General features: G+C 38.1%; 1 protein-coding gene across 1 annotated transcript in view; it reads left to right on the top strand.

Annotated features, from left to right (window-relative positions):
• abcc12 (ATP-binding cassette, sub-family C (CFTR/MRP), member 12) overlaps window positions 1–19,932 on the top strand; it is a 32,431-nt gene extending 12,499 nt beyond the window's left edge. The window contains 20 exon segments of the mRNA XM_007889422.2: window positions 357–481; window positions 4,067–4,139; window positions 4,366–4,569; window positions 4,775–4,909; window positions 6,223–6,307; window positions 6,406–6,483; window positions 7,611–7,703; window positions 9,150–9,253; window positions 10,456–10,656; window positions 11,269–11,495; window positions 12,365–12,502; window positions 12,673–12,706; window positions 12,709–12,858; window positions 13,564–13,653; window positions 13,740–13,929; window positions 15,095–15,254; window positions 15,595–15,673; window positions 16,543–16,656; window positions 17,812–17,976; window positions 18,578–19,932. Coding sequence (XP_007887613.2) covers window positions 357–481; window positions 4,067–4,139; window positions 4,366–4,569; window positions 4,775–4,909; window positions 6,223–6,307; window positions 6,406–6,483; window positions 7,611–7,703; window positions 9,150–9,253; window positions 10,456–10,656; window positions 11,269–11,495; window positions 12,365–12,502; window positions 12,673–12,706; window positions 12,709–12,858; window positions 13,564–13,653; window positions 13,740–13,929; window positions 15,095–15,254; window positions 15,595–15,673; window positions 16,543–16,656; window positions 17,812–17,976; window positions 18,578–18,676 — 2,544 coding nt within the window. The 3' untranslated portion in view covers window positions 18,677–19,932.
• Window positions 19,933–25,347: the final 5,415 nt, after the last annotated feature.

Below are 25,347 nucleotides of genomic sequence, written 5' to 3'. Positions count from 1 at the left end.
ATGTCTTCGAAATTAGCAGCGGGTTGACTGGAGGAATTAATAAATATTTGATGAATTCTTGCATAAACTGATAGTGATTAAAAGGTGGTCGCCCGTGGCACCTTTAAAGAGGCAGACTTGGACTGCAACGAATTCCTCAGAACGTTTTGAATGTCTGGGATATGCAGTTAACAGCAATGCTGTTAACAGAATATTTATTTTGCCATGAATTTATCATGCTGAAATAAAATAAATTAAACATAAAATAATGAAGTCAAGGGCGGCATTTCTATGTTAGTTTTAGTGTATATTTTTAATGACAATCTCTTCTCCCTCACCATCACCACAGCAGTAATAGTTGAATTTCCCTGTTACAGATGTATTTGCGTGATGGAACTGTAGGGGTCACTGGATCATTTGCTTACGTATCTCAACAAGCTTGGATAATTCATGGGAATGTCAAAGAAAACATACTTTTTGGAAAGGAGTATGATGAGAAAAAGTAAGTAATTATGTTGCAAGTAATAGTCCTGTTGAACTATCTGGGGGGAAAAAAAGGCCCTAATTGCTAAGCTAATCTTCATCAGGGTAGCAACAACACACTGAAACAGAGGATGGCAATTCTATTCAATGACAATGAAAGCCAAGTATTTATGCCTTTCTTCACAATTTCACAAACAACACCCTAATTATCAATAAGATAAAATTATTGTATTTGGCTTGCACTGGTATTTTATTCTCAAAGCGAACTAATTCTGAACATTTTTCAAACCACCATTTGAGACCTTACCTTTTTCTGTTCAGTTGTTCTCAGTAGTTATTAAGATGTAATCAATCAAATCAAGTTGCTGTGTAGATTGGGCCATTTTCCTGCCATGTATTTAGTCACACTGTGGATAAGGTCACTGAAAAGCACTGCTAAATGTTGCACAGCTGGAGAATGACCACATGTGGGTCAATGCTGTTTATCCAGAGCTACTTTGATAAGTGGGCTCATTACTTTCATGTTATGCATGAATGACTGTGATGGACATTGACAAAAACATACCAAGGGTTACAAAAGATAATAATTACCGTAATATGAATCTTGCTGCCAGGTTTGCACTTTACAGGAATAGCTTCCCAGTGCACATGGAATTTGCAATCACTTCCACCAACCAATGATATTCGTAGCGTATTTGGGCATTATCTGATGCTTCATACAAAATATTGAAATGTAATGGAAGCTGCTGAAATATACATCCAGCAAGGAACTGGCTAATGTTATGTACAGTGGGTATTTTGAAATATTTGCCATTAATCTTGTCACTATAGTGTAGCTGTAGAATACTTGCATGTTTTTGGAGTTTAATTTATGCACACCAATTAGAATCTGATAGACTTTGATAAGATCATCTTTTGATAGTATCCACAAAATGTTTAGGAAATTAATTTTTACTGTCTTGTATTTTTCATTGGCACCAGTCTATCGCCTATGTGTAAAAGCATAGCGCTTTAGGATCAAGCACAATATTTGTATGCTTTACCTCTCAACAGCAAATTGCAAAATATTGGCATTGTGTGCTTTTCACTGACAACCCACCCCTCACATCTGCTTCGCCTTTCTATGCACTCAGTACAGTATATCTACCCTATGTATATGCAACTTGCATTAAACGACAGATGCCTATGCCAACGTTTCCATCACTACACCCATCAGATACAACATTTTTCGAAAATCACCACAGTTTCAGTGGCATTGATTCATTGTTATTGCACCTTAACTGCATTGCATTAGCATATTTTACCTGAATCAGACATAAATGATCATTGTAAGACACTGACAGAGTTAACCGGCTGGGGATTGATTTGTCCTATTTTCAAGATGATGCAGAACAGCAATTGAAATGTCAAATAACTAAGGATTCTCCAAAACATTGATTTTAGTAACAGTAACTGTTTCAGTACAATAACAATACAATGACATAAAATATCAATTGCTGAATAACCGGTTATAAACATAATAAAATATAAATTGATGTAAGTTTCTTTGAAGTCATAACGAATGAGTGTATATTGATGCTTTTGTCCTCTGAAAGCATTATATTGGTACTGCTTGCTCAGATAAAATATTGTCTCAAAACGTGGCTTGTATTTAGCCCTTATAATGTTCATTTCAATAATATCTTTCCTGTTTGGCTCTACATCTTTGCACAACACGTAATCCGTTTCTACTTGTGTTTAGCTGACATCAGTTTATTACTTTAAATGACATATTATTAATGTTTACATTCTGCTAGATATGTTCCTACAGTTATTGTAAATTATGAAATGTATTTAGTTGATTCTGTTCGAAGAGAGCAAAATTATTATGGCAGGGCAAAAGTGGATTACAAATATTACAAAATAGTATTTGTAAGCTGTCATGAATCTGAATATGACTTATAACACCAAGAGCATAAGGAATTTGGTAACACAGTCAATTATAACTAACAATGTTGCAATTGTTTATATTCAATTGTATTTATTCCAGCAGCTATTACTTTCTCAAAGCTGGATACTTTGAAGTAAACTGACTGACTGCTAAAACTGGGAAAACAGCAAGTTCAAATTCATTTACAAATTAACAGGCCTGAAATTGGCGTGTTCTGAATATTGGAACAAAAAAATTCTGTTCCATATAACATACATATAACATCTGCTACCTCCGTTTATAGTCGCATCGCGAAACTAAGCGCACAAAACAATTTGCATTGCTGCGACCAACTGAGTTAATCCAATTCCTGAGCACACCCGCAGTACTCCAGCACACTACTGTTGACAGCACGGCCAGCCTGGCTCATCGGCATGACTTGGAAGGGCAGATCAATCACTGGGTCAGGGGCACTTTCCTATCAGCTCCTATCTGGTAGCGCACTCTGGGGTCCGTCCACAAGCCTTGGCTCTTGCCAACCTGCGCCTACTACTTTGTCTGATACATGACCAACAAAAAAAAAATTACTTGCAAGAAATGTGTTCATTACGGTATATCCAAATTTGTTATGAACATGTTGACAGTCATATACTCTGATTTAATAGAAATAATTTAATTTAATTGTTTAAAAAGCTGTGGTATGTATTTCTCATAGTTAACAATCTTCTCAGTTGTTTGCTTACAAAGGGATTTTCTTTACCCACTAGTGGAATTTCAGACCTCTTCTGGTTTCTTCAGAACTTCTCCAGGCACAGAGGTATGCAGTGAATGTATAAAAAAAGACTGAAAGGCATTGAGATGCAACAGGAATCAAAAGCAGTCAGTTTCACAGCTTAGTTGCTACATTCTGGCGTTGCAACTAGATCAGAGGTTTAAGTCCCACGTTTACCCATCACTCTGATATGCCTATCACAGTTGAGACAGGTATTGGGCAGTTGCTACCCAATGGTTTCAAAAGGAAAGTGGCTATGTCAGTCTCATCTCTTCCAAATCTCTTCACTAACCTTGGCCTGTCACTTCAACATGGAGTGCTGTTGCAGCAGGGATGGTTACGTCTGCAGTCTGCTCTGACCCTGGGCCATGAGGGTCAAATGGAAATGAGAGATCAGTGAGGGAGATGAACATGTATGTATAGAGAAATATTTAAAACAGTACTTAATATTCAGAATAAAGGTAAATGAATTAGGGGATAGTCAAAGCAATAAGTGGAACATGTTGCCAGGAAGGGTGATTAATGCCAGGACTCATAAAACACATCTTAAAAAAAAAGCTTCATACTGTGAGGATGGTAGAATCATAGAAATTTGCAGCGCAAAAGGAGGCCAATTGGCTCATCGAGTCTGCACCAGCTCTCAAAGCAAACTATACTTCCCATCCCACTTCCCTGCCCAATCCTCATATCGTTTCAAGGTAAGGTGGGTATCCTGGAAGGATGAGTTCAGATGAGTCAAACAGCCTTCTTCATCCAAACTAAGCTCTTGATCGATATCACTGCAGATCTAGTTCAATCTTTTTAAGCTCGATGGGTTTTACCTGGTTGGTCCTTTCACAAATTGAAGATTCTTTTTGAAGTTTGTAGTCGATGTGCTGGATAAGCAGCTTAAGTTTCACAATGTTTGTTTTCCAAACTTGCAGGTATAAAAGGGTACTCGAAAACTGCAGCCTTCATCAGGATCTGGCAATACTCCCCTTTGGAGATATGACAGAAGTAAGACTATTTTTAACTCATGATAATCCTTGCATTTGATATAGTGGCTTTTCATTTTGTAGAGACATTTAAAAGTGCTTCACAGGATATACTGTGAAGAGTAGTGACTGTGCATTGAGTAGGCAAGCAAAATTAAGTTTCACAAGGTCAATCTCAGAGAGATTTATTCAGATAATCTAGAATAAAATGATATGTTGATACTGTTTTCTTCATTAAACAATCTAAGATAGGTGAAAGGGGTATCAATCTGTCTGGTGGCCAGAAACAGAGGATCAGCATTGCTCGGGCTGTGTACTCTGACCAGGACATTTACCTGTTCGATGATCCATTATCAGCTGTAGATGCACATGTTGGGAAACATATTTTTGAGGAATGTATCAAAAAGGCACTTCAGGATAAAACTGTGATCTTCGTCACTCATCAGCTTCAGGTAACGTGTTGAAAATGTTTCACAATCTGTTATCAAATGTTCTCATACATTCAAATAATGAAACCCTATGGCATGATATATTTTGTGAAATTAGTTTACAATCCAGTCTGTTCATGTTGAGGCAAAGTTATAGCTGTTATATTTTAAGAGTATTTCAATCGTGGTGCTAATAAACTGTGTTAGCTAAGTTTCTTTTTGCTTTTAGTGTTTAGAACACTGTGATCAAGTTATTTTACTGGACAATGGCAAAATTACGGAAAAAGGAACACATGAGACTTTAATGAAACAAGATGGATACTATGCCAACTTAATCAGGAATTACCAAATGGAACACACAGAGGTACTGGAAAATAATCAGAACTTTTTATTAAGTTTACTAAGGCCGGATGACTTCAGAAAACTGTTGTGACTTTGTAAATTTAACCTGGCATCAAGGGCTTGATGACTCCTTTGTACCATTCATATTTCTATTTATCACTCATGAGGGTAATTAAGTATTCAGAAGGGTTGGTTTATATGAGGTACTCATTATATCACCTGCTTTATATCTGAAGTCTGGAGAGTCTGTGGCAGGCCTTCAAACAGTTGCCTACAAGCATCTGGCCTTTTTCTAGGCCTGTCATTTGCAACTAGATCAGAGGTTAGTTAAGAGAACCCTTTTAAAGATTCTGGTACGGCTTCATGTATTAAAATACTATTTCCCATCTCGCTCCCATGGCAGGCATTAACCGTGGGATTACTGTTTTGTACAGGAAGGCTAAATGAGGGGAACTTGTATGTTTTTCTGCAATTTGCAAAGCTGACATCTTAACTTTTAAGCGAGATCATAGATCTAGTGAAACACTGATTCAGTGAAGGTATTCAGAAAAGGTTTACCGAATGAGAAGGGAGTCAGGGAAGAGACAGAACTGGGTTTAGTGTTAAGTCAAGTGAAAGATTAAAATGATCTGTATAGATTCTGAACATAACAGGATGAGAAAAATGGCTTTCTTCCTCCTGTCTTCTTATGTATTTCCTCTGTGCTTATAGATATAGATATAATCAACTTGCATTCTTGCAGTCTTTTTTGGCAGTACCCATCTGTCTCTGTTGGTAGCTTCATTTCAAACACAGAAAGGTCTTAGATACATGAGATTCATTTCACAAATCCGATCCAAATTGGAAGATGTCATGTGGCTAATTCACCTGCAACCATTCCCATCTACATGTGAATCTGCACAGGTATTTTCCTTCACTTATAGCAGATAAACAAAATTGTCACCTATATAGTTCAGTAATGGAAATCAATACAACTGTACAACATTTTTATTCTGAGATATGAAAGCAGGCCAGGAACAGTCAGTTGCTTGAAACTTGACATGAACTAGGGATTATCTCTGTATTGCAGAAGGATTACCTATTTGTAGATGAACTCAAAGTGGCTCACTTCTGCTCCGTTTAGATTTGGCAATAGTTTGAGTCACTTCCTTAAAGTTTAGCAGCTTGTTATGAACTCATAACATTCCTCCAGCTGACCTTGGAGATTGCCTTGGGACGTAAATCCTGAGCTGCTCAGTTGAGTGCCAAATGTTCTGTTTGAGGTGCTTGGCTGCATGTGTGATGTGATGTTTTTAAAGAGTTTACATTTTGGTTTTGATCTCTCACATCTCCTAGAAATCCAAAGATAAAGAGGAAATAGCAGAACAAAAGCTGGACAGAACATTGTCTGCCAGACAACACAATGGCATAGAGAATCCTGGTAGGTTTGTCAGCTTAGAAAGGCTATTTTACATAATATTTAACCATACAATGCATGTTTTAAGATGTGTTTTATTTAGATTTTATTTTATATCTCAGCATTTGATATGACTGATGAGAAGGTCGATTCAACAGACGAAATCAGTGTTCATGGAAAGAAGAACGAGGATATGGAAAGTAAGACATTAAGCCCTTTTTAACCTGCAGACAGGTTTTATTCGAATTATAGAATCATAGAATCGTACAGCACAAAAAGAGGCCATTCGGCCCATCGAGTTTGTGGCGGCTCTTTGAATAGAGCAATTAATGTCAATCCCACTCCTCAGCCCTTTCCCCATAACCCTGCAAACCCGTCCTCCTCAAATACCCGTCCACAGCATTTTTAAAAGTAGTTATCGAATCGGCCTCGGCCACCCTTTCAGGCACCCTTTAATTCTGATTAAACTTGTTGAAACAATAACTTTCACCCATACAAAAGCTCCCTTCACGTAAGATAATGTTTCAAAGTGAAAACAAGTGCAACGGGCTGCAGGTTTTTATTTCAGTACTTGTTGGCAAACTAGTAATAGGAGATTGTTAAAAATACAGTCTCACTGTCTGAAATACTCAATCAAATTGTAATAGGTTCAATGATCATTGTCACAATTACTCTCCACTTGTTAGTTCAGATGTAGCAGCATCTGATCCTAAGCAATGTTCCCTTTGGTCTGCTTCAATAGCCTTACCCTTAGAGGACATGATGTGTGCAACCCTTTCCCTTTCTCATTACTAGTCAATATTTTGGCCCTTGATAAATTGCCAGTTTAGTCATAATTTGTGTTGAATTGGAGACAGCATTCTACTGTGAGCCAATGGAATGATGTAGAGACTGTGTAAAATCATGTTATATAAGATGTTATAACCAGCAGAGAAACTATACCTTCATATGCCATCAATCTGGGCTGGATTCAAGCCCATGACCCAGTAGTGAAAGGGCTCTATAAAGTACTGACCACTGCACCACACCATCCCTTTAACATTACCAGAAATAAGATTTTTTGAAAATATTTAATAATCATTAACTATTGATTACTGAAACCAAAATTGTTGTGACATTAACAAATTGAAAAAAAGTTTAGCTCCCTATACCCTATACCAAAATATGACTTGATATTTATATATCATATTGATTTTCAAAATCATTGTAGTTTGTCATTATTGCCATATGAAAAGGTAAATTATTACCTCTTCAACAATACTGATACAGACATGGACATTTTGAGTAATAATTCATGATGACAATCGAATGATAAATGTGTCTATAGAACCAAGTAGTGACCAGCTTGTTCAACAAGAAAGCAAGGAAGAAGGCTCTGTATCATTGGGAACGTACCAACAATATTTTAAGGCAGGAGGAGGTAAGAATGACATTTATACTTTTAAACTAATACCACTATCTTTTGTTTGAAAAGGCTGAATTCTCCCCACACCTCACCCCCATTCCTAGTGTTTAGCACTAAAAAAAATCAGAGAGCATTTTCGTTCATCAGATATTTTCCATACACCCTGATCATCCAGATGCAGCTCCAAACTAACACATCCAAGAGTATCAATGACTCTTGATACTCTGGTCCACCCCAATTGGAAAAATGCTATGCTCCCATTTGTAAAATTAATGATCACAGAAGAGGATTTCTCAAATGTTTTTTTAAAAAAAAGTAAAACAAGTTTTATGTGTCAAATCATCAAAGCCAGCAGCTCTAGATTATTAAAGTAGACTTATCTGTAGTTGCAGTGAAATATTCTTTGAATTTTCAAAGCCTTTATTTCTGCTATAATAGCAAATCTACAAGAAATGTTGGGATTTAGATTCAATCATTAGGTCACTTTACATCACCAGTGTTTCAGCTCTAATTGTGTAAGGGGAAGGCTAATCCTGTATTTTGATCATGCTAATTTTCCTATAAATAACACTGCATTGTTGGAGGTGCTGTCCCTTGGATGAGATGCTAAAGAGCCCATGGCGCTATACAAAAAGAGAAGGGTGTGTCTCCCAGTGTCCTGACCAACAATCTCCCACATAAGAATTGAGCATTCACTTTATGGTTATTTGTGGGACATTGCAGTGGACAAATTGGCTGTCACATTTGGCTTACAAAACTCACAATCGTTACACTTACAGTAAAATTCTTGCGAAATAGTTTGAGGCACTTAATAATAATAATCCTTCCATTTGATATAGCGCTTTTCACGTCGGGAGGATGTCCCAAAGCGCTTCACAGAACACACTGTAAAGCGAAATTGACTGTATATTTCTGGGCGAATGCGGCAGCCAATTGCGCACAGCAATGTCCTACAAACAGTCGTGGATTGAAAATGACCAATTTATTATTGTTTTTTTTTGGAGGAATTATTATTAGGCGTGTGGAGTAAGGAAACTTGCCCAAGGTTTCGCCCTGCCTGGAATTGAACTCAGGTCTCCGCTTGCAAAGCGAGTGCTCTAACCACTGAGCTACAGGACTCACTTCAATATGATAAGAGGCTAAATCAAATGCAAAGATTATAGTTATTAAATTATTGCCCTAAATTGTACACTGTTCTCATTCTGAACTAATTTGTGTTACCCAGCCTGCAGGGAATATTATAATCTAACATAGTTATAGATCAATGTTCTGTAAAGCGCTTTCGGACGTCTCGAAGAAGTGATGAGGTGCTATCTGCAGCAATAGACAAACTTTAGACATAGAATCGAATAATAAAACAAATGTAGTCAGCATCCTGGATGTGTTTTGTTTGAGCTAATTCCAGAGAAACAATGTTCTGATGGATCTGGATTTTTAGGGAAATCTTTTTTTCATTTCCAGGATATGCAGCGCTTTCCTTTGTGCTCTTCATCTTCATCCTTATGATGGGTTGTACAATTATTAACGGTTGGTGGCTGAGTTATTGGTTACAACAGGGAGCTGGGGTAAGTTTCGCTTTGTGCCGTTGCGAAAGCTACGGATCTTTGAATCAATTTCATGTTTTAATCTGCTCTTTAGAATACCTTACACCATCCACTGAAGAAAGGCTGTCTTACTCAATAACAAAACGTAAACTTGAAAGACTATTCATGACAATACAGCATGCTCTTGCTAAGTTGTCTTAATTATAACATATTAGATATTAGTTACATTTAATATGCACTAAATTCAGGCTGCGGTGTCAGGTTTCTTCTTTTCTGTTGTGTTTCAAAGATACTTCCCCTCAAACTCGGATCTAGTGGAATACTCAATGCTGTTTAAGTGCAGTAATGTAACATTAATAACATGTAAAATTTTCCACGTATTGATCAGGAGGCACAGTACTGCTTGAATCCTTGTGATGCCACAGACAATTTATTTTATTGCCTTCCACAAAAGTAACCTCCTGGGTGGAAGTTCGTTTTTGTAGTTCATGCAATGAATGTCATGAATCAAGGAATGATTTTGGTTTGGTACATTTCTCTAATCATAGTTTCTAACATTTAATATTGGAAATCAACAGCAATTAAATTTTGTAGATGGTATGAGATGTTTACTTTGAAAATTGTATTGCGCTACCAAACAATACAGCTCCAGTGAAGTGTAGAATTTATTCATTTCTGAAGATCTTCTCACGTATAGTGAGCTTCTAGCATTCTACAATCAGACACTTCCCAGTATATGGAGTCTGAGAAGCTGAGAATAAGTTACCTGGCTATTCAATTGACTGAGATACATGCATGGATAGGGGGAGACTGAAGGAGAAAATATGAAGTGAGTTATTCTCTATGCAGAAGAAAGATATATTTTACTATTTGGTCGTTAGAGTCAAAAAGGTCCTTGGAAGTTTTAAAGATTTTTTGTGGTAATAACTAATTTGCCCAAAGAACATATTGTTTCAGGAAAAAAAAGTCGCCAAAGGTTAGTTTCAGGATTAAGTGCTTCTCTGAAAGCATCAAATGTTTTAAATATTTTTGTCTGAAGAATAGTACGTGGTAAAGGGCAACTTCAGAACCTATTGTGTTTGAGGCACAAAGTGCAGATTGCAGTAAGGATTTAATACATTTAAAATGCTAATTCATTTACCACTTGCTGATATTGGTTTCACAAAAGAATTAGAATGTTTGGCGACATACTAATTAAATTTTTCCCATTGAATTTTACAAAGCCGAACTGCACCAGCCAAGTGAACAACACTGAAGCTATGGACTGCAGCAGCATCACAAACAATCCCCAAATGGGATTTTACCAGCTCATTTATGGAATGTTTCTTGTGGTATTGGTTATATTGAGTTTCATTAGAGGATTCACTTTCACAAAGTACACCTTGAAGGCTTCTTCCACGTTACATGACAAGGTCTTTCACACGGTAAGATGTCATATCACTGTACTTTGATGCAGCATTTTGTACATTTCAGATATGAGGAATGATTTATATTGTATGTTGCTGCTTGAATCATATAATCAATTGGAAATTCCGCCACCAATTTTAGTAGCAATGGTAATAACTCTGCTATACTTATATTGTTATATAGGTAATAGAAACTAACCTCATTTTAGAGGTTCAGATAGGTCTCAGATTTGATTAGGTACTTGGCGTCACACATTGTAATGCAACATAAAGGAATTTACAGGACTCCAGTCTCCACTGCAGGGCTATGTTTTATCTAAAAGAAATGCATCTTTTTAGCTGCTATATTGATTGCTCATGTTTCTCAACCCAGACGATGCACACAAGATTTTATCAGGAGACCTGGTCAGAAATGCTATTAGTGTAGCTTGCAACATCTTGATGATGTGATATATATATGCTATATCAAATACAAGGATTATTTATTATTAACTATGCTTGCAACACAAGTGGAATGTGAAACTTGTGCCAGGTATTGGAAAGTTCAACCAGAAGCTCTACTCTTTAGCCAAACAAATGGAGGGAAGAACTAATTTGCAAGTGACGTTTTTTTTTCATTTATGTTATTAGATTTTACGCAGTCCCATGAGCTTCTTTGACACCACACCAGTTGGGAGGATAATCAATCGGTTTTCAAGGGACATGAATGAAGTGGATGTGTGGCTGCCTTTCCAAGCGGAGAACTTTTTGCAACAGTTATTGACAGTTCTGTTCACAATAGCAACGCTGGCAGCAGTGTTTCCCTACCTTCTCATTCCAGTGGCAATCATACTTCTTCTATTTCTGCTCATTGTAATGTTAGTTCCATATTTTTTAAATACGATTGGCAGTTTTGCTAACATAAATATATAAATGATAGTTTAGGAGGGATTATTAATAGCGTACGAATATATAATTTAATATCATGTAAGATATTGTAAAGGCATTATTCAGAGGGACATGTGGTTTGCAAATGCATGTGCTATTGTGCATACCTTCCTATTATTGTACTATCCGGCAGGTAGGGAGCACTATTTTGGTGGGTTGATCAGTCCTAGGATATTAGGCGATGGGTGAGACAAATCTAACCCATTTGGTCATATGAAATAGTCCAGTTTCATGGGCATTCGACTAATTTCTGTTTGTCTTTTATGCTCCATTCATTACTACAACAACAACTACAAATGACATTTGTAAAGCGCTTTTCACATCAGGAGGATGTCCCAAGGTGCTGGACAATCAGGGATTTGGACCCGAGCAGGGGGTTCAGAGGTTGGAGGGAAGGGAGGTTAGGGGTAGGAGGGTGACTGAAGGCGCGGTCAAAGAGGAGGGTGTTGAGACATGCCTTGGAGGGAGCAAGGCAAAGGGACTGTGGGATGGAGTTCCAAAGGATGGGGGCCGAGAGGCTGAAGGCCTGAATGCCAATGGCGGGGGACGTGGATAGTTCGATATGGATATGTTAAGAAAGTCTGAATGAGTTGAACTCTGAATAATATGGAGATGTTAAGAAAAGATGTTACAAACTGAACCAGGTAAAACATTAAATTTGCATTTATACTTGATCCCCAACTCCTACTGTGGCAAATCTGAGAACACCTTAACGTAGTGAGAATGAAAGAGGCAACAGAAAAGAACAACAAAATGAATCGATGTAATGTGAAAATAATAAAGGTTGCTTTCTCTGTAGGACAGCTCAGCAAGCTATCAGAGAACTGAAGAGAATGGAGAACATCAGCAGATCCCCCTGTTTTTCACACATCACTGCAAGCATCCAAGGACTGAGCACAATTCATGCCTACAATAAAATAGATGAGTTTATCGAGAAGTGCGTGGCCTTTTTATATACACCATGCTAACTTTTTAACAAGGAAATAATTTTCTAAAACCATGGTTCTGCACTCTGAGATGCTAACCTGCGTGTAAATGCAAGTTGTTGTTGTTTTTCAGCTCACAGATGATGCAAAAAGTGAACTCTTTACTGTTGTTCATTTTCAGATTTAAATACCTAAATGATAGGAATACCAACCATTTTTTCTGTTTCACTGTTCCATGAGATGGCTTTCTGCAAGGACTGATATCTTCACAGTTTTTATAACCCTGACTGTGGCCCTTTTCGTTATCATCAGTCCTGATTCCATCTCTGTCTCAAATAAAGGTCTTGCTCTGTCATATGCTATTCAGGTGAGGAAACTATTTTCACTTTTGACTCCTTTTGTTTAGTTGTCCTCATTGCTCTATTGAAGTGCAGCAGAACTATTTCTGAGGAAGCCCACTTTCAATGGTATCTGAAACATTATTGACAGCGCTGAGTCAGAGATGTTTTTTGTTCATTGAAAAAGAAGTTGGAATTCTCAACAAAGGTTTGCAAATCAGCATTCTTCCTCAAACTGTGTGACTTATTGATTTTCCTAAACTACAAATGGTTTATCCGTATTCTGGGCAGCACTGGGTATTGTAGCAAATGGTTATGATGTAGATTTCTTTCCCTCAAAACAATCAGTGGAAGTAAAATACTAAAATTATCAAATATTTAATTTGATTGCTTATCCCATACTGACATTTTTAGGCAATCTTTTGGAATTACAGTACAAGTTTTGTTCCAAAGAACAGGAAGCGGTACTATATTTACTTGTATTGGTCTTTTGAGATGTTCATTGTGTGACAGCACAATGGAGTTCACATCTCACACATCTGCATTTCAAATAGGAGACAAGAATAACAAAGACAAAAGGAAAAATACCTCTATAAAACAGCACTAATGCAAAGCCAGCACCTTGATTTAAAATGTTACAAATAACACAACTGAAACATACACATTTAATATCGCACAACAGATTCATTACTACAATAATGCTTCTCATTATTGAATATGAACTGTGCTTACAGCTGACTGGACTCTTGCAAGTGTGTTTCAGGATGGGAACTGAAACTGAATCCAAATTCATATCTGTAGAGCGAATAATCGAATATATTAAGGTAAGCATCAAAAAAAGACACATAGGCTTGAATTCTAATTCACTGGATCTTTTGTCCTGTTATCTAAAATGAAATTTTTCTATCAGTCTGGTGTTTCTGAAGCCCCGCTTTATAGTGAAGACACAACCATTTCCAAGGAATGGCCAAATCATGGCGTAATCACATTCAAGGACTACCAGATGAAATACAGGGAAAACACTCCAGTAGTGTTAAAGGGACTGAATGTTAATATAATGGCCCAGGAAAAGGTTGGAATTGTTGGAAGAACAGGGTCTGGTAAGTACTAAGATTTCTTTATAAAATCCTTTGCATGTGGCAAGATGAATTTGTAGCTAGTGCTGGTTCAATGTCTGTATAATTTCATGTTTCAATCACTCGCATTTTTCATTTTCTATCCTTAGGAACACATGAGCCGACACTGATAAAATAATAATAACCTTGCATTGATATGGTGCCTTATCATGTCATTGAGAAGCATCAAAGTGCTTCATAGGATTTACTGTAAAGTGCTGTGACTGTGTACTTGTGGGTGAACATGACTGCCAATTTGCACACAGCAATGTCCAACAAAATGAATTACCAATTTTATCTATTGCGTTTCACATCAGAGGTCATCTGAAATGACTCCACAGTATATACTATAATGCATAATAACTTTGTATGTTATAGACTACATCAGTTTAGGTGATAGAATCACCAGTATAAATTGCACCACTAAAAGCTGCTAAATCTGTTCAGTGCAGTTAATGCCTCAGTGCAGATAATAATCCCTCAAAAAAAAATAATAAATTGATCATTTCAATCCACGACTGTTTGTGGGACACTGCTGTGCGCAATTGGCTGCCGCATTTCGCCCACAAATATACAGTCAATTCACTTTACAGTCTATTCTGTGAAGTGCTTTGAGATGCCTAGAAGACATGAAAAGCGTTAAATGCAAAGATTATTATAATGCGTAACAGCACTTGAGTGCAAGAAAAAGTGTTGGCACATGTCCATAATCAACATTCTAGGTACGTCTATTACACCATGCTGTGCGTTGGTATCAGCAGTGAGCTGTGGTAAAAAGGCAAAAAATATCAACTATTCCCTGTGCAGTCCTCCCTTATACAGCATAACCAATGGCAACAATGATATTGGTGGTACAACAACCCGAGGAACTCGCATGGTCAATTGAAAAACTGAAGGAAATGAATTCTATATTAATTTAAATTTGGATTGTCTACAGATCTGGGACACTTAAGGTGCTTGTATTAGGGGCAGGAATGCAAGGGTTGAATTGAGCTTGCAATCTCTGTTACACATTCTCAGAGTAATCCTCGGCAGAATATTACGGTTTGCAATATGTCAGACCATATTGTGCCTTGAAATCATATTTCATTAGGTTTAATCTGATAACGTATCAAATAGCTTCTGAAATGCTCACCCTGCCTGATTTCAGGAAAGTCATCACTGAGTGTTGCATTGTTCAGACTGGTGGAGCCGACCGCAGGAACTATCTTGATTGATGGTGTTGATATCCGCACTATTGGTTTGGAAGAACTGCGAAGCAAACTGTCAATCATTCCCCAGGATCCAGTACTGTTTGTCGGTACAGTAAGGTAAAAAATCTTCATACTCCACATTTGGTACCAGATATTGAATGTAGAATGCAATTGTTTTCATTTTCTGGAGAAAATTTTCACCACATCACCTCTAAAATCTGCACAATTGAAATTAAATCGCTGTAATTCCTGGGAAGTTGACAACCTAGCTTCTGGATGGTCTAAAATTAATATCACTTTCCTCGAAGTCTCATAGTCATTTGGCTTAACAGAAAATCTCTACTTTGTGAAAACGTGCTTTGAAAAGTTTTGATGTGTTAAGGTTCCTACAATAAATTTAAATGTTGCATTGGAAATGCTCCACTCGCTGATTTAATTACTACCATTTTTGACCAAGGCATAATTTAGACCCTTTTAAGAATTACCAGGAGGAACAGATTTGGGAAGCCCTCGAGAGGACTCACATGAAGAATATGGTATGTTTCACATGGAGGAATACTATTTTTATAAATGTCAATATAAGGACTGTTACATGTTTTGCAATGGCACTAAACTGGAATGCATCACTTAATCATATAATATGATTTTGACACAATATAAAAGCATATAACTAACAGATTGTTTTAGCACCAACTCAATGATCATCCCACAACCACTTTGGAGGCACTGGTACACTTACACTATTCTTTTCACTGCAAACAGCAGCTCAGATGTTGCTTTATGATTGTATTGCTATTAAGGCAGTTCATGCACAGAAACTCTTTAAACCCGCAAAACACCCAAGTTGTTTTGCCATCTGTTTATTTTTTTTCTCATTTATTTTCCAAGAAGGAAATCCAGTATAAAAGGAATTGCCCTTCCCTCAGATGTATCGACACTGTGGGTGACCATTCTGTCTAAGCAGAAAAGAATAGCTCTGCCCATTAGTGCTTCAGAAGCTGCATTTTAAAGCAACTAATGTGTTGAAATGGCCAGTGCTGTACAGATATTTGTAACACACCATTTTGTTTCTGCTCAGAGTAATAACATATTTTTAGCTTGTGTCAGTTGTGTCCTGATTGTACTGCATTAATTTGGCCCAGTGAATATAGAACAATAACTCCAAGGTTGCATTTAGCTGATCTCCACATATCTGATAATCAGGAGGTGCAAGGTCACATTCCCATGTGTTGACACTGCTTTAAATGTTATTTTCAAAACTTTAAAACTTGCTAAATTAAAACAAATTTACACTTGTATAGTGCCTTTCATGTAAAAAGTATACCTCCAAACATTTTATGTTTTATGTATAAAATGTTCTCCAAGACCCAATCTTCATAAACATTTTTATTTTTTTTAAAAAAAGATATCAAATCTTCCAAAGCAACTGGAAGCAGAAATCATTGAAAATGGAGAGAACTTTTCTGTAGGAGAGCGTCAGTTGCTTTGTATGGCAAGAGCACTGCTCAGAAAATCCAAGGTAAGTAGAAGAGCGTTCACTCAGTACAGGAGGAAGAAAATTATATAAATAATGCAGTAGCTTTCAAGAAAAAAATAAAGTTGACAGCTAATGAACTTTTAATCATTGTTCTTCTGGACAAATTTTATATATATTATGTATGTGTACATTATATAATTATAAATATATAGTATATATTGTTGCGTTATATTTTATATATAATCTGTCATTATATAGCTGTTCATAATCTGCAAACTAATTTTAATTTCTGCAAATGTAGCCCCATTTATTTTTACGGTGTGTCACAATCTTTCTCTTCATTATTTATATTATATTTCTTTTCAGTCTGCTTTATGCTACCTTCAGTACTGCAGCATTATCTTTTCCCTTCCCTTATATAAATCTGTGACATTTTCTTTTTTTTAATGCTATCTCCCATTTGATTTCTGGGTAATGCACAAAATGTTATTATTGCTTTTCAGTCCACTAAGACTGAGGCTAATGGAAGCTAACAAATAGCTGGTGAGAAAAATAGGCAGTTTTTGGAAATGCACAGCCAGGCTATTAGCATTAGAAAATGAAAGAAAAGCCAATGCTTCAAGCAGAATCTTTCATCAGGAACCAGACTGTCGACATTAAATTATTCCTAGGAAACTAGTAATTTTATTTAAGGCTTCTTGGAAGGTCATTTACAGCTTAAATGGAACTTTAACAAAATTATAAATTTTACCATGGTACCAACAGCTGAAAAATTCAGTAAAATCCAGTTGCAAATTAATACTGTTATTCTTGCATATACAGAATCTGTCATGCACACTGTATATGAGGTATCACAAAAGGAATTATTGATTGGGGATTGGAGGAGATTATTAAAGGGACATAGTTTTCACTGCATAATTGTGAGAAAAATTATCATGGACCATTTGTGATGAAAGTCCATTTCAACTGCAAATGGTGTCTTTACGTGAGATGCCAGCATTTCTCCACAACATTTGATTCCAGGGAGTGAAAGTGTTGAAAAGCTCTTTTGTTGCAGTTTTTATCAAAAGGGAATGAACATCTGGCGTGAGTACTTTGAACCGAAAATAGATTTGACTTTCCCTTTAAATCACTGTAGACTTTCTGATAAGGTTATCATTTTTGAACAATACTTCTAACGAGATCTTTCTCTATTAGATTATAGTTTTAGATGAAGCCACAGCCTCCATTGATGCCGAGACTGATTTGTTAGTCCAGAGTACCATCAGAGAAGCCTTCCATGATTGCACAATGTTAACAATTGCACATCGAATAAACACAGTTCTGGAGAGTGACAGAATTCTAGTAATGGATGATGGAAAGGTAAGGAAATACCCTGAAGAATGATACACATTTTATAAAGATAATCAGCTGAATGTAATGGTAAACTCTCAGCAATATTGGGTTTCTGCTATCAACACCACCACAGTGTTCAGTTTTCCCTGAATATAAATTCTCTTTCCTTTGACTTTGGCTATTGCACTGCTTCTTTTTCCACGCAATTACCCATAAGCTAGAAAGGCCAACAAGTATCCAACTTGTTATCTGTGGCCAGTCTTCAAATATGCATCTCTGTTGATTTTGAAGAACAGAAAAGCACTATCAGCTTTAGCTTCACCATTGCCACCAGACCAGGAAGAAGGGATGAAGAGTGTTATAATTTTATCCCTTTCCTATGTAATAGCCCACTTTCATAACCACAATGGTAACTTCCCATCACTGGCTGTAGAGAGGGAGAATAATCTTAATCTTACCCTCAATGGAGTTTCACTTTCGCCACCATGATGCTACAAGTCACAAAAATATAAGTTTTTTTTAGAATTATTAGAATCCAACCCATTCTTGTTCCTAAATTATTTTATACAATGTCGACATATGTATCTGAGCACTGCTGAGGAATGTTTCTACTGTGTTTTGTTTTCAGGCTGTTGAATTTGACAAGCCTGGTGTGCTTATACGAACCCCCAATTCAGCTTTTGCATCATTGCTGGCTGCTACCAACAAGATTAATTCAGAAGTATGAAAAGGTTAAAAAAGATTTGCTCAGAATTACTGCAGAAAGGTACTAAGAACTGATGTGAGATCTTGATTATTTATTACTGCACTGAAAGTTAGCCATGGCGTTGAAAAGCAATTAAATGAATAAACTAATCAAATTTTGGACAGTCACTATATAATTCCACATTTCAACTCATGCAGAATCTCATTATAGTGATCTTAGAATTAAATTTCTATTTCTTGGAGCTTAGAAGTAATTTGGCAAAACAATTAAAACATTAGACACACCAACATCAAATTTCCTATTTTATTCCATCCCACGATTGAAATCAACACTAAATCAATAGGAAAATTATTGCACTGACTGCTGAAGGGTAGTGTAAAGTATGCAATGAAATAGCTGAAAAATCAGTGTAATTACTAGCGAGTTACATCTTAACTCTGGCTTGCCAGTTATCTACTTCACTTATGCTTTACAGCAGCTGAAGCATTGTTTGTCCACCTCCTGAGACCTGGGTTTGAATCCAGTTCAGACTGACAGGATCCCTCACATTGATTGTTCTTCTCAATGGAAGACACTTAAAGGGGAAACCTCCTTACTACGATCACTTTCTTGTCGTTTTGAGAGGTTAAAGGTGTGCAGTAATAATGATAACATGCTGTCAATGTATACTGGGAATAAAAATCATTAGTTTTCTCCAAAGCTGATCTTGTACCTGAAACCTTAATGCTCCCTTAATGCTCTCTCTGTTAGAAATATCCTAGGGCATTTTTGATCAGGCTGGCTCTGTCTCCCTTCAAACCTGTCTTTCTGGTGGATGTACTTGTGACCTCAAACATCTATGGTTCTCTTCAAAGGGCAAATGTGAAACTGGATTAAGTGAGCAGGACTTTATTGCAGCAATAGTTTCCTCAGGACACCCTGACAGGGCAACAGACCTGTAAACTCTTGTGGTATAAAGAAAAACTTTATTTTATTTAGCAGATTATTGATGATGCAAATTGTTAAAAGGGAATATCTAATTGTATAATCTTTTTTGTTTCTTTAGAGCTTGGAGGACTTATGTTGAATAGAAAGTATTCCCCCATTGAGACTTTAGTTGTCTTTTAAGACATATTGATGATTTAAAAATATTGACTTTTTTGTATAGTTATGCTGATATTCATTGAATCTAGAATGTATAACATTGAAAATATTGTAAATAGCTATAGAAAATAATGAATGTTAAAGGGAAGCTGGATTGCCTTAATTTGCATATTAAATTTAGATATTTATCACCATTGATGGAGATTCTGTCTTTTTGATGAGATGGTAAAGCCAAGGTTCTACTTTGCCCGGTCAAAGATGAATGTTAAAAGATTTCATGACATTATTTGAAATTCTGTTAGCTACTATTGTAAAAAAAATGTTTCAACACATAACTAAAGGAGGCAGAGGCTGCCAAACTCTTTCTTCAATTTATTCAAGTCAGATAAATTGTTGAAAGACAAACAAAAACAAAATTACATTTGTATAGTGCCTTTCATGTCAGGAGGACGTCCCAAGGCGCTAGATGGGGGGGAAGTAGGGAGATCGAAAGCACGGTCAAAGAGGAGGGTCTTGAGATGGGTCTTGAAGGTGGAAAGGGAGGGGGCACAGGATGGAGTTCCAGTGGGTGGGTGCAGAGTGGCAGAAGGCCCGTTCGCTAATAGGGGGGGCGAGCAAGGTGGGGGACGTGAAGCAGGCCGGAGCCCGCTGAGTGGAGGATGCGAACAGGATGATAGGGGTCAGGAGGTCGCAGAGGTAGTGGGGACAAGACTGTGGTGGGTTTTGAAGATGAGGACTAGGATCTTGAACTGTATCCTGTGTGTGATGGGAAGCCAGTGGAGTTGTGCAAGGATGGGGGTGATAGGATCGAGGACCTAATATGGGAAAGGACACGGACTGCAGAGTTCTGGATGATCTCCAGCCTCTGGAGGGAGGAATTGGGGAGGCTGACAAACAATGGGTTTGCGTAGTCAAGCCTCGATGTAATGAAAGCATGTATGAGGGTTTTTGAGGCCTGCGGTACGAGACAGTGGCGGAACCGGTGACGTTGCGGAGGTGGGGGAAGGCAGAGTGGGTCATGGCGCAGATGTGGGGTAGAAAGGATAGTTGAGGGTCAAACAAGACCCCAAGGTTCCGGACTGGCTTAGCAAAGTGAGTGTGCAACCATGGATGGTGATGCTGTCAGCGCCTGAGGTGAGGAGCTGCTGACGGGAGTCAATCAGGAGAGCCTCGGTCTTGTTGACGTTAGCAACTGAAGAAAATTAGCTCTCATCCATCATCACTTGATGTTAAAACGGGTTAATATGTAATTTCTATTACAGTAAAACCTGTATAAGACTTAACTTTATACAACTTAGATTTATATAGCGCATTCCACGCTGGACGGTGTCTAAGAGCGCTTCACAGTAACGGATCCCGGGGCCGACCCAGGGGGAGGGGAGGAAGGTGACCAAAGGCGCGGTTGAAAAAAAAGGTCTTCAGAAGAGACCTGAAAATAGGAAGAGAGGGGGCGAGGCGAAGGGAATTCCAGAGCTTTGGGACACAGTGTCTGAAGGCACGGCTGCCAAGGGTGGAGCGGATATAAATAAATATTATAAATATTATAAATCATATAATCACTGTAGTTGTACATGCACCTGAGTCCCATTCGGTTTCCAATCAAAACCACTTAAGATTTCTTTGCACCAGTTGGTTTAATCATCCTCTAACTTGTAACTCATCTCCCCTAACCTCCATTACTCCCACAATTACCGGCTGCATTGAATAGTGGGAAACTTAATCTTGATCCATCGATTCATGCGCCAAAGAACTTCAAGTTTCGAGATTCAATGTGGTTCCAATGCTTGCCAGTAAGTGTGTCGACAGGTCAAGACGCATTGAATAGTGAGAAACGTAGTCATGATCCATCACTGCGTGCACACTTACCAGCTGTAGTGATGAAGTACTGCATGTACATTTACCGGCTGCATTGATTACACACGCACAGTGTAGATGATTGATTAAATTGGATTTTAAACGGTTTATACAGTTTGCCTGTAACTCGGACTTCACGCAAGTCATTAAATGTTATGATCCCAACTGCTCCTACTTATGTGAGTATACATTACCGTATACATTCTGAAATGGGTGATGGCAGATAAGGCAATTTAAATCAGTTATGGTTTTAAAAATTTAAGAAAGCCATAGAGCTTTAAACTTACCCGATTTTACATAATCATGTCTCTTCACAACTTTGAAATTGTATGTTCCTGAATGACATTTAGCCAACTCAATCATCTCTGCCAAGAAAATTACTTAGGAAAATTGTTTCCAAAAAGTTCTTTAAAACATGATTATGCCTCTCATCTTCTAGGCCTTTTTGAGTCTTTTAAATACATCCAAAAAAAGACTTTGATGAAACCTATGAATAATGCACTGGCAGTCCTAGGTTTGATGAAAAGCCCAGAATCAACAATCTACAATAACTTGAATTGTTGTGGGTTCATATCAAATTCCTGGCTGGCTGTTGTAGTTCAGAGTAGCTCAAAAACGTTCTGAAAAATTGTCAGTCAAGAATCCTTCCTCTCGTTGTCTAACATTTGAATTTTGCTCACCATGGTTGTCAAATGCTCCTTTCAATATCCCAACTCCTGATGAATACGATGACTATTTCAGGCAGCTATACCTGAGAACAAGTTAAGATAATTTACATTTGGTCACATTTAGTACAATGATTGGTATCACTTGAATGGTGTCATCCTTCACGCAGAAGACATAATTTGCTTGCAACATTCTCCAGCCCTCCCCCACTAGTCAATTTTTTTATCTCTAGGTTCATTTTCATTATATAGCATGGTGGCATAAAGCCAATAACACTATGTGCCAACCTGCGGCCAGAAAATTGAGCTCAGCTCCAATGCTGAACACATTTCCAGCAACAGCGGGCTGGAATCATCAATTGAAACCAAAGATAGGTCGAGCTTCTCAACAGACTGACAGCTCAATGAAGACAGATCTGACAGGAGCTTCACTACATCAAGATTGCATTTATAGAGCTCCTTTCCGGCCGGGAAAACGTCCCAAGGCGTTGGACAGTTGGGTCGGGACCCGAGCAAGGGGGAAATGGTCAGGGTGAGGGAAGGGAGGGAGCGAGGAGGGGGTAGAGAGTCGAGAGGGGAGGTGAAGGCACGGTTGAAGAGAAAGGTCTTGAGACCGGCCTTGAAGGAGGAAAGGGAGGAGGCAAGGCGAAGTCACTGGGGGATGGAGTTCCAGAGCCTAAGGGCTGAGAGCCCGGCCACCGATGGTAGGGCGGTTGGGGCAGGGGATGTGGAGCAGACCGGAGCCAGAGGAATGGAGGGTACGGGCAGGTAAGTAGGGGGATAGTAGGTCAGAGAGGTAGGAGGGAGCAAGGCTGTGAATGGCCTTGTAGGTGAGGATGAGGATCTTGAATTCGATCTTCCTGGGGATGGGGAGCCAGTGGAGGCGAGTGAGGGTGGGAGTGATGTGGGCGCGAAGTCTGGTGCGGGACAGTACACGAGCTGCAGAGTTCTGAATGACCTGCAGCTTGTGGAGGGAGGTGCCGGGAAGGCCGACAAGGAGAGAGTTCCTGTAGTGCAGCCTTGAGATGATAAAGGCGTGGACCAGCAGCTAGACTGTTAAGGTCCATCAGGGAAAGTTACCATGGGAGAGACAGGGATCTCTAATCAGCTGCTTTCACACTAGAAAAATGGTGAATAATCCTCTAGTACAAGATGTTCAACATTTATATTTCACACAAAGACAGGGCTTCTGAGATAAATATTTAGATTGATGGCACTTCAAACTATACGTGATTCACCTTTAACCGTAAATCAGGATATTGGTTCTCAAGTGAAGTCTGTTGTAGCATAAGGATGGAGGCAAATCAGTTGCTTTTAAACTTTCATCCATTTTTAGATAATAAGTAATTAATCTATTTAATAAAAGCCCTTATTTTGAGATACCTCAAAGTGCTTCACAGGCTCTGGATGCTCTTAAAAGGAGCAGGAGATGTTCTGTGAAAATGATTGAGGTGGACATTATCTTTTGGACTGAATGGCATACCCCTGCTGTGGTGATCACCAAAACTGGAGACTAATTCCTCCCCGTCACTTTCCACTCATAAATAAATGTAACTATGAACTCTTGGGATTGATTTCCTCTACCAAGAAAAAAAAGGATGTAAACCTTCAACATTATTGATTACATCCCAACAGAAGCTGCTTATGGTTTAGTGCTCCATAAAAGCTGCACAAACCTTTTGCTCTACTGTTTTATGAGAGCTGAAACTGCTGTGATTGCACCACTTTCTAACTGTCCATAAAAAGAGATGAATGTCTTTGGTACGTGGCTGTAAATGCAGTTTCAGCAAACTGAGGAGGATAACAGAGTGGGGCAGGGTGATTTGTTTTACTCTACTATTGCTGTATCCAACCTATTGCTGTTCCTTTCTCTCCGTGGCCGTGCTATTCCCTTTCAACAATAAAATGAAACAATTAATCTTTTTGCGGTTTTCTTTAAAGATGAAAAAGGAAAATATGAATGGATGGTCATAAACTCTAATGACCGCAATTCTTTCATAAGTGGGAAAGGCCAGTAGGTTATACAGACAAGTTATGTTTATATATAGATTCTTTCAGGTAAAAGAACGACAAAGTGCTTCACAAAATGAGATTAATTGGGGGAAAAAAAATTGAATGTTACAGAGGAAAATGATGCAGCTAATTTACAGAGCTGCAAGTGTGAGTGAATTATGATCATCTTTAACTCAAGTGGAAATCTGTTTAGGAATCATTGCTGGTGAGATAATCTATTTATGGCGTGGCTGCAGGCCAGCCAGAAGAAATCGAAGCACACAAATCCAATTTGGACTTTGTTTCTTCATTCCTAATTTCGAAGTTATTCAAGTGATTTCAGACGGTCTTTCTCCACAGAGTTGGTGGGTCCAGAAAACTTCACTGGCATTAAAACAATTAAGAGGTACTTATACCTGCAACTTTTTCTTTCTGTCCCCAAGTAACACAACCTAAATGAGAAAGGGAAACATACTACCTACAGGAAGCCACATTCAGCTATTCATCAACATTGGTATTAAGTGCAACTAATTGAGTTGAGAGTCTCAACAAGCTACAACCCCACAAAAAAGTCTCATTACATGATTGTTCTCTTAACATAAAAGACATTAACCTCTCCAATGAAATATATTAATTTCTTTGGCATAAATCAAAGGTTTCAGTGATTTAAAAAAATTCAGCATTAAAATATGATTGGAATTGGCCCTCGTTACAGTAGAGATTATGTGTTCCATGTGGTTTAATCCAACGACAGGAGTGTTGACAAAGACAGGTCATCGACTCTCTACCCCCTCCTCGCTCCCTCCCTTCCCTCCCCTCACCCTGACCATTTCCCCCCTGCTTGGGTCCCAACCCAACTGTCCAGCGCCTTGGGACGTCCTTCCGACATGAAAGGCACTCTATAAATGCAATCTTGTTGTTGTTGATGATTGTTGAACGATTCCTAGCAAGCTGTCCACAATAGCATTGCTCAGGAGCAAACAGATTATGGAAGTGGACCAAATGCCTGAAAATGTGACCCGTGAATCACTTCTCAACGCACTCTACGAGCTGTTACAGTTTGCAAAACCAGCCAAACAACAAAGGAATAACAATTTA

The sequence above is a fragment of the Callorhinchus milii genome, unplaced genomic scaffold (genome assembly GCF_018977255.1).
Source record: "Callorhinchus milii isolate IMCB2004 unplaced genomic scaffold, IMCB_Cmil_1.0 Scaffold14, whole genome shotgun sequence".
Classification (NCBI taxonomy): domain Eukaryota; kingdom Metazoa; phylum Chordata; class Chondrichthyes; order Chimaeriformes; family Callorhinchidae; genus Callorhinchus; species Callorhinchus milii.
Note: the sequence above shows the minus strand (reverse complement) of the source record. Positions and strands in the feature narration are given on the sequence as shown.